The 13,737-nt window shown below is 48.7% G+C and overlaps 1 protein-coding gene across 1 annotated transcript in view; it reads right to left on the reverse strand.

The window, feature by feature from the left end:
* Positions 1-209: 209 nt before the first annotated feature.
* LOC119434437 (uncharacterized) overlaps positions 210-13,737 on the reverse strand; it is a 50,415-nt gene continuing 36,887 nt past the window's right edge. Inside the window, exons 3-6 of the mRNA XM_037701591.2 lie at positions 11,511-11,573; positions 10,469-10,522; positions 10,341-10,394; positions 210-310 (exon numbers count right to left, since the gene is read on the reverse strand). Of these exons, the coding sequence (XP_037557519.1) occupies positions 242-310; positions 10,341-10,394; positions 10,469-10,522; positions 11,511-11,573 (240 nt within the window). The 3' untranslated portion in view covers positions 210-241. The remainder of the gene's footprint in view (positions 311-10,340; positions 10,395-10,468; positions 10,523-11,510; positions 11,574-13,737) is intronic.

Raw genomic sequence — 13,737 nt, forward strand, 5'->3', positions numbered from 1 at the left:
TCCTGTGAATGTGGGATCAACCAAATTGTTATTAGCATTTTATCTGTTTTTCCCTTCGAGGTTTAACCAGCTTCATTGCACGTCTCATTTCAAGCGAAGAAAGTTAAATCCTCTTAAATAAATGAATAGAGCTTTAATGCGCCTTAATTTAAATCCTAGCAGCGTGAGAGCTCACCTCAAGTCTGCTAGCAGCTGCGCCACGTGGCTGTTCTTTTCACGTAGCTTGGCACTCAACGGCCGGTCAGTTTCCTGCTGCGACCGCTGAAGCTGGCTCGACAAACTCGTCGAGCTCGTTCTCCAACTGCGACACCTGCACAGACAAGACCAAAAAGGGAAAAAAACCCAGAGACAATGGCACTGAGGAACGGAAATGGTGCGGAAACCATCGACAATGATTGTCAATGTGGGCGAATAGCCGAACGCTTCTAAAGCTATTCGCTTTATTAAAGGACTGATGCGCTTGATGCCGTACATTTGTTGCATACCGGGTGCTCACCGAACACTCTAAAAAATATTTAAAAGTTGCCTGTGGCAGATCTCATCATCATCAGCCTACATTTATGTTCACTGTAGGACGAGGGCCTCTCCCTGCGATCTCCAATTACCCCTGTCTGCGCTAGCTCATTCCAACTTGCGCGTGCAATTTTCCAAACTTCATTACCTCACCCAGTTTTCTGCCGTCCTCGAATGCACTTTCCCTTCTTGGTATCTATTCGTAACTCTAATGGTCACCCCGCTGATACATCCAAACGCATTACATGGCCTGCACAGCTCTATTTTTTCCGCTTAATGTCAACTAGAATACCGGCTGTCCCGTTTTCTCTCTGATCCACCGCTCTTTTCCTTCTTAACGTTAGTCCTAAGATTTTTCGTTCCATCGCTCTTTGTGCGGTCCTTAACTTGTTCTCGAGCTTCTTTGCTAACCTCAAGTTTCTGCCCCATATGTTAGTACCGGTAGATGCAATGATTGTACACTTTTCTTGTCAACGACAGTGGGAAGCTCCCAGTCAGGATTTGGTAATGCCTGCCGCATGCACCCAACCAAATTTTATCCTTGTCTCTCTCTGTATATATATATATATATATATATATAACCACATTCTATATAATCATAACCACATAAAGCCAACAGACAATGAAGCCAAGGAACGCATCGTGGAAATTAAGGGTGGTTGAATTGGCATGTAGAAAATAATGAAGAAAAGCAAAGGAAAGTGAGCGCAAAGACAACTTGTGAAAGTGGACGAAAAGATAACTTGTCGCCGGCGGGAGCCAAACCCGCAACCTCCGCTTTCATTTCCTTTTCTTCATTATTTGACGTTCCAATTTGAACACATATTCCCCGATGCTTTCATTGCCTTCATTGCTGTGGTTTAGGTGGTTATGATTAACAAAATCGAGCCCCTTGGTTGCCCTTCTTCTTTCGTTTATTTATTGCGAGGGTCCTGAATCTGGCAGCCTTGATGTCATTAGGTAGCATGCGAGGGTTTATTAGCCACGTGCTGCTCTCCCAAGATACACGTGCATCGTGACGCATTCGGGCTAAAAAATGCGCAGTTTCGCCCGAAAGGCGAAGCACCAATGCGATAGCAAATTAGTAGAGAGCTATTCGGAGTAGGGATAGTAGGTTTATCGGCCTGCATAAACTTGGACACATTCGCTTACTAATTCAATTAACAAGAGTGGTGTCAGCGCGCACAAGAAACATGAACAGATCACACTCAATGACCGCAGACAACCACTGTCAAAACGCTGGCAGCAAACGCAGCCGCCGCAGCGAGCGTAGGTTCGTGCAGTCTATCGTTTCAAAAGAAACTGAGCGGCGAATGCACAGCGCATACAAAGGTCAGAGCCGTGTGGAGATCGCTTCTAAGAGTCCATGTGGGCGACCGCCGTAGCGGGCAAAGTACAAGCGCGGTTGTTGGCAAAGTAGAAGCTGCCCCCCTCCCTCCGCGCTGCCTTCCGCTTTCCTCCTTCGCGTGGGAGATTTAGTGGCCAGTTCCCTTGCGCCTGGTTGCAAGATACACATTTGGTGCTGCAGCACAGCGTCGCCCGGCCTCCCTCTATCTCATACCCCACGGCCTTTCGCGCGAGGGAAGTCGCGTTGCTTTCCGCCGTGCGTTCGTCGCGTGATAGCGCGCTTCTCCCGCGCGCTTTCACTCGCGCATACGGCGCGCACCGACGATTTTATAGCCCTTGCACTTTATACGGAACCTCACGGCTAAGACGACGGCGACGGCAGAAATCTGCTTGAAGTGCCATATAATTGCTATTGCAATAAAAGAATGTTCGCCATCCGCCCACCATGGTCTGAGCGGCACCGGCTAACACACTTAGAACTAATCTAGTAATCATAAATATTCAATTAGTGGACGAATGATGGCCGTCGCCGTAGCACAATTGGTAGTGCAACGCACGCGTAATGTGAGGTTGCGGGTTCAGCTCCCGCCGGCGACAAGTTTATTTTTAGGGGCGAAGCACCGTAGGGCCGAGCCTTGTCCCTCGTCGTCGTCCGTTGTCCGTAGCTCTGGTTTGCATGTATACTGTGTATACCAAAGCATGTACATGTGTAAATGTGTACTTTACCTGTCAGAATATATATATATTATATATATATATTGTTACGGGGATAACGTTATTTAGGAAGTGAGAGTATGGCTATATACAAGGGTTGGACAAGCAGCAGCGACGGATGCAAGGCTGTCGCGCACCTCTGGCCACTTCGTCGCGTCGTCTTCGTCGACCGACAGTAGCAGCCCTTCACTGTCTCGTGGCATAGCCCCCCGGGGCGAGAGCGCCGACCCGGTGCTTGCTACGAGGACCAGAGGGTCCAGTTACGTACGGCTTAAGTTCGCAACGTGCACGATAGCAGAGGGTGGGGGCGTAGACGGTGCTGGTGCGGTGACTGGCTCGATCTCACATGTAACGTCGGGTGACTTGACGTAGCACCATGTAAGGACCATCGTAGCGGGACAATAGCTTTCGGAGAGACCGATGCGGCGGGACGGAGACCACAGTAGCAAGAGCACCTGGGGAGTAAGAAACGTCTCTGTGGCGACTATCATACAGGGCTTTTGGGAAGCCTGAGAACTGTGAGCCGTTCACGTGCGATCTGGCGAGCTGTGTCGGCGCGCGCTATGGCGTCGCGAACGTACGTGGTGGTAGAGCTGACAGGAAGTATCGAGAGGCAGAGAAGGTTCGCGTCCATACAGGAGATAAAACGGGGAGTAGCCAGTAGTGTCATGTCGCGACGAGTTGTAGGCGAAAGTAACATACGGCAAAGTAGCGTCCCAATCGCGGTGATCGGCGGAGGACGTACATTGAAAGCTACCGGTCAGAGTCGGTTCAGGCGCTACTGTGAGTCCATTCGTTTGGGTGATAAGCCAGTTGTGAGCTGGGTGTGGGTAGAGCAGGAACGAAGGATGTCATCGGTGACGCGAGACAAAAAGTATCGGCCTTGATCGGTTAGAAGCTGTCGAGGAGCACCATGATGCAGGATGATGTCATGAAGGAGAAAGTCGGCGATATCCGTAGCGCAACTGGTTGGGAGGGCGCGGGTAATGGCGTAGCGCGTCGCGTAGTCGGTCGCGACGGCGACCCACTTGTTGCCTGATGTCGAGGTTGGAAAGGGACCAAGAAGGTCGAGCCCAACACGAAAGAATTGTACAGCGAGAATGTCTATAGGATGAAGCAGACCGGCAGGTAACATAGCGGCCTCTGCGGCGCTGGCATTTGTCGCAGCTAGCGACAGTTCGTTGGACGGAGCGATAGAGACCACGCCAGAAGAAAACGGGCCTGACGAGATCATAAGTGCGGGTGACACCAAGGTGACCAGCAGTGAGTCATCGTGAAGCTGCGAAGGACATCTGACTGCAGATGGCAGGCACGACAAGGAGGCGTCAGGGACCTCGGATGCATATTATGGCGGTATAAGGTGCCGTCCTGAAGAAGATGAACAAGTGGAGGGAAGGGTCGGGTGTGGCGGAGTTGAGACTGTCGATGATAGACCGTAAAGCCGAGTCGCGGCGTTTTTCATCCCGTATATTAACGAGGTCCGAGATATACAAGACGCAGGCGTCGGTGTCTTGCTCGGAGACGTCAGGGGAATCCACGGGATGCCGTGAGAGACAGTCGGCATCTTGATGAAGCTGACCGGACTTGTGCACCACTGAAAACAAGTATTCTTGGAGGCGCAGAGCCCAACGACCAAGGCGTCCTGTAGGGTCTTTGAGCGAAGAAAGCCAACAGAGGGCGTGATGATCAGTTACGACGGTAAAGGTGCGGCCAAACAGGTAGGGACGAAATTTGGCGACAGCCCAGACAAGAGCAAGACATTCTCGTTCCGTGATGGAGTAATTCGTCTCCGGTGCGGACAGGAGGCGGCTAGCGTACGCAATAACACAGTCGTGGCCGCTCTGACGCTGAGCGAGGACGGCACCGATTCCATGGCCGCTGGCATCTGTGCGAAGTTCCGTCGGTGCAATCGGATCAAAATGCGCTAAAATAGGGGAAGTCGTCAGGGCATCTATAAGCGCCGAAAAGGCAGCAGCTTGGGGTGAGCCCCATGTAAAAACAACGTCTTTTTTGAGGAGCTCAGTAAGGGGACTCGCAATGTCGGCGAAATTACGAATAAAACGTCGGAAATAGGAGCACAATCCTATAAAACTGCCTACGTCTTTGGCCGAACAAGGTACAGGAAAATGCTTCACGGCGCGAACTTTTTCAGGATCGGGCTGGACACCTGTCGCTTTGAAGAGATGGCCAAGTACGGTTATTTCACGGCGTCCGAAACGGCATTCTGAGGCGTTGAGTTGGAGACCGGCATTGCGGAATACCTCGAGAATGGTGGAGAGGCGCTGAAGATGGCTGCCAAATGTTGGCGAAAAAACAATGACATCGTCAAGGTAGCACAAGCAGGTTGACCATTTCAAGCCACGAAGAAGCGAATCCATCATGCGCTCGAATGTGGCCGGCGCATTGCAAAGGCCGAAATGCGTCACTTTAAAGTGATAGAGGCCATCGGGAGTTACGAATGCGGTTTTTTCGCGGTCCTGTAGGTCAACAGCAATCTGGCAATAACCTGAGTGAAGGTCAATAGATGAGAAATATTGGGCGCCGTGAAGACAGTCGAGTGCGTCGTCGATACGGGGCAAGGGATAGACGTCCTTTTTCGTGATCTTGTTGAGGTGTCGATAATCAACACAAAATCGCCAGGTGTTGTCCTTTTTCTTGACCAGCACAACAGGAGCGGCCCAAGGACTCGAGGACGGTTCGAGGATGTTCTTGGCCAGCATTTTATCGACTTCCTTTTGGATTATGGCGCGTTCCGCCGCGGAAACGCGATAAGGGCGCCGGTGAACCGGTTGAGCATCACCGGTGTGGATGGAGTGCTGAACAACTGTTGTCTGGCCTAAAGGGCGATTTTCGAGATCAAAGATATCGGAATACGGCAGCAAGACCCGGCGAAGATCTTCTGCTTGCGTATGCGGGAGGTCGGCTGATATCATTTTCTCGAAATTGGCACATAGCGACGAGGTGGCTGTGAGAGAGCTAACACAGAAATCGCGCATTCTTGCAACGACGACATGGTGGCAAGCGCGATGCCAGCAGGTAGCACGTGGGTAGAAAAACCAATGTTCAAAAGCGGCAGGCAGGTTTTGTTGTCGCGTACGTTAACCACAGTGTGCGGGAGAACGACAGAGTGCATCAGGACCACGTCGAGAATCGGGGAAACAACGTATTCACCATCGCACACAGGAGGAGAGGGACTTAATGGGACGTACGTGGAGGCTTGCGGTGGCAAGTGGACGAACTCAACAGAACATAAGCGGCTGGGAGTGTCCGATAGTACGTGGGCGTCAAAAGGGAGCTCCAGTTGAAGGACACCTGTGGAGCAGTCGATAAGGGCTGAGTGCGTCGAGAGAAAGTCTAGGCCGAGGATCACGTCGTGGGGACACTGTGCAAGCACCGCAAACAAACCAATGGTCTGATGGCCAGCAATGCACACTCGGGCGGTGCACATACCAAGAACGGCAGACGAGCTGCCATCAGCGACCCGTACTGTGCTCTGAATTGCGGGCGTAATCACTTTGCGGAGCTGAGTACGGAGAGCAGCGCTCATTATTGAAATCTGCGCTCCGGTGTCTATGAGGGCCGTAACGGTGACGTCGTCCACTTGAATGTCCAGAAGGTTTCGGCGCGTAGGTACAGTCAACAGAGAATTTGTATATCGGGTCACTGATGCAGCGTCACCACCGGGAGCTGCACGGCTTAGTTTTCCGGAGCGTAGGTGCCAGGCCGTGCAGGGGACGATGACCGGTAGGTCGCGGCGATCGAGATCGACGGCCTTGTGGGGACGGTGAGCGGCTAAACCTGGAGTGTGGAGCGGAAGCATCAGAAGCATCGGAAGCATATGGATCAGAGCGAGCGGAAAACCGTCGAATGTTGCCTCCAGGACGACGCCAAGATCCAGTGCTCCAGTTTGAAGGCGACGACCAGCTACTGCGGCAGTGACGGGCAATGTGTCCAACGCGAGAGCAGTTGAAACATATGGGTCGGTCGTCTGCCGTCCTCCAGTCAGCCGGGTTTCTGTAGCGCGAAGGGTAGACCTGGTTCTCGGTGACATTTGCAGGGGTACGTTCGGATGTACGAATGGAACAGACGGCCGATGATAATCCCATGTTCGCGAACTCCTGGCGGACGACTGCTTTTATGAGTTACACGGGGGGCAGGTTGGCTGACTGAACGTCTGGAAGAACGGCCGTAGAAGCTAGAGCTTCAAGTTCGCGGCGGACAATACGCGTTACATCTTCTGACGCTGTAGCCGGTACAGGCGTCGGTGGGTCTTCGCATGATGATGCGGCGGCAGTGTTAGGTAGCCGAAGGAACTGGCGGGTGATGCGGAGACTCTTCGCTTGTTCAAAGCGCTGGCATTCCTTAACTATGGCGTCGACCGTCGTACAGTCCTTACACACCAGTAGATTAAACGCGTCGTCGGCTATTCCTTTCAAAATATGCGATATCTTGTCATCTTCGGCCATTTGGGCGTCAACTTTTCGACAAAGGCCCAGGACATCCTGTATGTACGAAATGTACGATTCAGTGGTCGTCTGGATACGAGATCCCAACTCCTTTTTAGCGGCCTGCTGTCGGTCAAATGATCCGCCGAACAACTCACGCAGCTTCGCCTTGCAAGCGTCCCAACTTGTAAGATCTTCATGCGTCCGGTACCACACGCGTGCCGTCCCTTTCAGATAGAATATCGCGTTGGCTAACATAACCGTGGGGTCCCACCTGTTGCGGTTGCTGACGCGTTCGTACATGTCGATCCAGTCTTCGACATCCAAGCCATCTGTGCCAGAAAAGGTTCCCGGGTCTTGTGGGTGAAAAAGATCACAGGAGCCGGTGGCTGCTGCACCGTCGACACTTCACTGGTCATCGCGGAGCAACCAAGACGGCGACCGCTTCGAAGTTCCGTGCTTGGTTGACGGAGCCGGCACGTTGACAGGTTTACCCAGCACCTCCACCAAAGATGTTACGGGGATAACGTTTATTTGGGAGTGAGTATGGCTATATACAAGGTTTGGACAAGCAGCAGCGACCGATGCAAGGCTGTCGCGCGCCTCTGGCCACTTCGTCGCCGTCGTCTTCGTCCGACCGACAGTAGCAGCTCCTTCACTGTCTCGTGGCAATATATATATATATATATATATATATATAATATATATTATAACCTTTTCGCGGAGCAGTTTGTTTTAGAGAAACGAGATGGCGCTCACGGCGGCGCGCTATACCTCTCCTCAGTGACCGCGCACGAATACGAAACCATTACCGCTTCTACCTTGCTTCTGTGCGATCAGCTGTCGGAAATGCAACTGAGTTTTCGCTAACACACTGTGCTCCAATCATGCTAGATTTAATCATGTGGATTGAAGACGTGTGCAGTAGTTGGCTGCAAAAATAGTGACTGGCATGTTAAGGAATAGAATGAATCTGTGTGGCCAAGTTCGCGAACCGCTGCTGAAACTGTCCGAACGTGTTACCAGCACTTCGTGATGTACGGCTTTCCTCGAGGATACGGAAATTTGCTTATCCGCCAGCCTTGTATCGCTAACCTTCAAAGAAAGGGCTTCATCCCAGGAACATCGGCAACGGTGAGTACCACTCGTTAAACAATGAAGAAGGGAGTAGCGCCGCTTCCTGTCATAGTAGTTTCGCGCACAGTTTCTGCACACATCTACCCCAACTGGCACGGAAACTTACGCCCACTCTTTCACCAACGTGTTAAGAATAAGTGAATGGGTGCACACTTGAATATGTGCGCACTATATACGCACAATAAATGACGGACTACACCGATGGCGCACGAATGGTCGAAGCTGAATGTTTCGTGACGGTCCACAAGAGTAAGCGACTTACTAGCTGTAAGATATATTTGCTACAAGGTATTACAGTGTACAGAACAGCTACGTTTCAAGCCTTGTGCGCAGCAAGAAGAAATCTATCGGCACTGAGCACACCCGCGAGCGATTAGGCAGAAAATTATCAGATAGTGGCCGCAGCGAGGAACTTCACTGAGTCAGAACTGACAAGCCACTGCTTCGAAATATTTGCCGAATAAAGAATAAAGAGCAAAACACACTAATATACGCTGCTTGCACCGTTTGGATATAGCTTAATCAGCTCCGAAACCGTTTTTTGCATGTTCTCTGAAGCTGTGATCAAAGCTTCGTGTCGTGCACCTAGTCACCGTCTACGATATCCCCGAAAAGAGAGGTTTTGTAAGCCGCGCCGGCGTCATACACTTCCATTGTAAACGAGGAGGCAACGGAGGCAGTTGAGGCAAGCAATTGACGCGTCACCACGGGATCAAACATGACAGCGCCCACGGGATCAGCGCGAAAGGGTCAATATATGTATTATATATATATATATATATATATACATATACGGGGGATTCACGGTTACCCGAATGATCCCCCGGTGCTTCGACCACTCATCATTAACTTCGCGGATATGCGGTGATCTTTTTCTGCCACTTTCCTTTCCTTTTCTTCATTATTTGGTACATTCAGGGTGGGAACTTGTATGTTCCCACCCTGCTAAGGTCTTGTAAAAGATCGCAGTAGCTATAAATAAATAAATAAATTCCAATTTCAACCACACCTAATTTCCCCGATGCTGACCTTGGCTTCATTGTCTGTTGGCTTTATGTGGTTATACTTAACAAAATCGAGCCCCTCGGTCGCCCTTCCTCCTTCGTATATACATATATATATATATATATATATACATATACATGAGCGTGAGTGCGAGTGTGTATGCGCGCTATATTGGTCTCCACCCGACGAGGGCGCCCCCTCCCCCCGCTACTGCAGTGATGCTTTGAGCCCTGTGGCTGATACATTGCTAGCGCTACCAATGCATCGTCTTTCTGGAGAAACTGCCACTATAATTTTATTGCAGAAGTTACGTGTTCAACCTTCTCGGGAGAGAAGCGCTCAATTCATCAATCCTTACGTCCCAATTGTAGGCATTTGTAGAAAGTGTTGCTTGTCCTATGAATGTATACAAGACGCCTCTAGCTCAAGGAATATTGCAATGAGCACCATTTCGTTAAGAAACCACCTGGCGCACAGACGTGGGAGCGGCCCGCTACGTGCTGACGCGCGTTCCGACGGACAATAATAAAGTTTTACCATACAATACCATACCACCTGGCGCATTATAGCTATGGCGCAATCATAAGCTCTGTCCTTCAATGCGACAACTCCTACCTGAGTTGTAATTATTTCTCTTGCTCAGTTGAACTTAATCTTCAGAGCATGTAGCCACGGCTTCATTACATTATCACGGCCATCAGTTGACCACTGTACTTCGATGACAAAGCCGAGTAATTATCTAGAACATACCAACAAGCTCAAATCATAAAGCAGCCACACATCTACGATGATTACGTCACCATTCATGTTTTAGCGCACATTTTCATCTGGTTAAAACTATTTGGCATCCTGGCCAGGATGCCAAATAAAAACAGCCAAATGCCAAATAAATACGTGGGTGTTATCGAAGAAGACTTCTTAAAATGTTTGCACGTTCAGGATTATACCGCTGCCGACACTTTGCTCCAGCAGCCAAGTATAATATGGTTGGCCACTACGTTAGTAGCTCTGCGTCCTATCTAGTAACATTAGGCGCCACGAGATGGCGCTGCAAGCGTTGCAGCAGCCGTCCTCACCTCCGATAAGCAAGCATTCCGCAAACGGTGATATGTTCACAGACAAAATGATACCTTATACTGCAGCCTATACTGGGAAGGATAATAGCACGGTGTCACACACCTGTTTTCCAAGTGCTCTGTTCTCCTCCTTTAGTCGAGGCACCTGCGAGGCGTGCTGCGAAAGGTCAGAGAGACGGGAAAATGTTAATGACTTCAAGCCAGTCTACATTGCCACAGCGATTCGCCTACTTTTTCAGCCGATGCCAGTTTTTGCCTCAGCTCGGCCAACTCCTCTTCCTCCTCCTGCAAGAAAATGAAAGCTGTTTTTTCTAATGCACTGCTATCAAATCACCAAAGTTTGCAGTGTCAATTCGCCGCGTGACGTGGATCAGGTCGGGCGTTCTGTTTTCTGGTGTAATATCTTAGTACTAATACACACAGTATGTAGCAGTATGTGCTTTCAATAACGTTGTCTGTTGATAGTCGGTACTTGTTCGTGTTTTCTCTGTGTGTTCTTGGCGTTTCGCGCTGTGAATCGTTTCAGTACAGTATGTACTGGAAACATTTCGTGCGCCTTATGTTGCGCACGACACCTGGGCCCATACTCTCAAAAATGTTCTTACGCTATAGATTACTTGCGGGAGCCAGTGGTGATATTACACGTGTTATTACTAAAAGGCTGACTACCGATGAGAAAGTGCTCTTACAAATGAAAATATTTTGAATAGAACCCTGGACCGTGAATTGGCTACATTGAGATTTCATGACCTGGGAATGCGCGCAAGACAGGATTATCCTGATATTTAGGTCGCACATGGGGCTTTATCAAAAGGAAGTGCCGTAATCCGGAGAGAGTGTTACTTCTGAGAATAAATTTCTGCGTTGAACAAAGATTTCTTCCTTCAATAAGCTGATCTGGGGTCTGTGTCATTGACGTTATTTCATAACCGATGAGTGCATGCACTAGTTTCGCTGCAATATTCACTTGTTAGCATTGCACTGTGAATGCACACTGCACTAGTCTAAGTCCCTTGCCCTACAGCAGATCATAGTAAAAGGTTCATGTTATTCTCTTGAATATCTGTATGCATTAGAAATGAAAGTGTAAACTGCGCGATATGCTGGAATGAATCACTTATTTCGGCAACTATTACGCAGAACATGCTTCAGTCAAAGCACCGCTTACCAATGAGAATATTACCATGCTCATTAAGTCTTTGAAGAAGGATGGTCCGAACTGAAGTTTAAGCAGCGAAGAAATGGCTTACGCGGGGTAATACAGCAGTCGTACCTGTGTCCTGTGGTGCAGCCTCGTGGTCTCTTCGGAAGCAAGCTCTGCCTGTTCGATCCGCATCTGTCAGAAGAAAAAAAAAAGAATCCCCAGCAAAGAAAGCACCATTGTAATCGTGTATGTTCTCAACGCAAACACCATCGTCATTAGGAAACCGCGCAGCGCAGGGAAGTTTACAGAGGGACTGTAAAATGTTTTCTCTCAGTTGCTTGGGTCACTGCGCAAGCGACCAAGTGGAGATGCGTCCCACCCTGATATGGTAAAGTGGTAGCGTTCGTAACGCCCTCTTGAGGCAAAGCGAGGCCAGGCTATATGCATGCTCGAGAGTGGTCTAGGCCTCATGAGCGCATTGTGTAGAGCCTGCCTCGCGGTGGTCGCATGCTCAGCTGTCTGAGCCCTATCGTCCGGTGATGTGCACGCTCTATTTTTATCATAGCTCTATTATATTTCATTGTTGTTATCAGTATTTGTTTTAGTTGCGAACTGGTCAATTACGGAAAACCGTCGTGCATACTTACGTGCTTGAATGTGCGCGTAATATGTACATGTATTTAGATGTGTTCATGTGCAAGGAATAGCATATACAGGGTATTCCTTTTCAAGTATTATGGAATCTTTTAACATAGCCTGTTGCAGATAGCATAATTATAGTCCTTGTGCTGGATTATTCAGAGGCGGACATTACTTGCACGAGAACTTGAAACACGTATTCAGCTAATTAAAAAATTCGCTAATTATGTTTTGAATTATTTACTTTACGGCACATATTGCAATTCACGAATTGTAGCCGGAGATTTCGCAAGGTGTATCCACTTGGAATGAAATTCCAGAATGATGTCAGTTTGGAGATATGCGCCATCAAACATGCCGTGAAAAATTCGCTGTTGTTCCACTTACTTTTTTAACAAAACGCTGTTTCATGCATTGAAGCACAAAAGTAACTAGAACGCCCATGTATTTCTTTCACACTTTGGGAAATAATATCTTGAAGACGGTGTCATCCTGGAAATTCACTTTAAGTGGACACGTCTGGCAAGCTCACCAGCTACAATTCGTAAATTGCAATACGTGCCGTAAAGTAAGTGTTAAAAAAAGTGAATTAGCAATTTTTTTCTTAATTAGTTGAATACGTGTTCCTATTCGTCGTGCAAACAGTGTCCGCCTCATTGAATAGCCCCGCTCAAATGGACAAGAATTACGCTATTAGCCACCAAATTCTTTTTTAAATATCATAAAACTTAAATATGATCCCCCATGTATGCCAGGAATATCTGATGTGTTTATCTGTATTAAACGAAGTTCGTATTACCCTACAGTTATTGTTCTACATTATGCTAACTGCTGTTGTTGCCTGGTGGTGGCCCCTTAGCCTGGTCAAGCTGTACTCTAGCAGCTTCCTTGCCAGGATGGCCGTCAACACTGTACCCTGTACATGTTGTAAATGAACTTGACTTCACTCGACTTATCGTCATCTGTTCTTTTTTGACTAGTATTCACATATCTGCATCTGGGTAGGTGCTGAATCATAAGGTAAACGATCATCATAGAAATAAACTGACACATTAATTGTGTATATTCGCAGTGCACACACCATTGTCACGAAAAGATCACTCACGCACATACAACTGCCTTGAGCCCGTTTGCAGAACGGTATAACGACGACTTCCCACCAAGAATGAAAGCCTAAACATAAGCAAAGCTGAAGCTACCTTTAATTACCAGCAGAAGGCAGATTTACAAAGCCGTAGAATGAACTAATCATAGGCTTGTTGCATTACAAAACAGGACAAAGGCAAGCAGCATCGAAGAATTGTCCTTGTCCAGCAGTGCGTTGTGATTCGTAATACAAAGGTACACCAGCCTGCCTGCGCCAAGACCCTGTTGCAGCTCCTTAATCAGTCAAATTTTATGTCATCCGGCAATAATCACCAGCAGAAAGTTCACGTCCCTTTTTGCAACACGACCTTGTTTTTGGACTCATGCACCTGAGCACAGCTAATGAGTTCAACCGCTTCGCCCCCTCGTCCTCATCATTTCAAATCATCATCATCATCATCATCATCTGCCTATATTTTATGTCCACTGCAGGACGAAGGCCTCTCCCTGCGATCTCCAATTACCCCTGTCTTGCGCTAGCGTATTCCAACTTGCGCCTGCGAATTTCCTAACCTCATCATCCCACCTGACTTTCTGCCGTCCTCGACTGCGCTTCCCATTTTCAAATATA

The sequence above is a fragment of the Dermacentor silvarum genome, unplaced genomic scaffold (assembly GCF_013339745.2).
Source record: "Dermacentor silvarum isolate Dsil-2018 unplaced genomic scaffold, BIME_Dsil_1.4 Seq1070, whole genome shotgun sequence".
Classification (NCBI taxonomy): Eukaryota; Metazoa; Arthropoda; class Arachnida; order Ixodida; family Ixodidae; genus Dermacentor; species Dermacentor silvarum.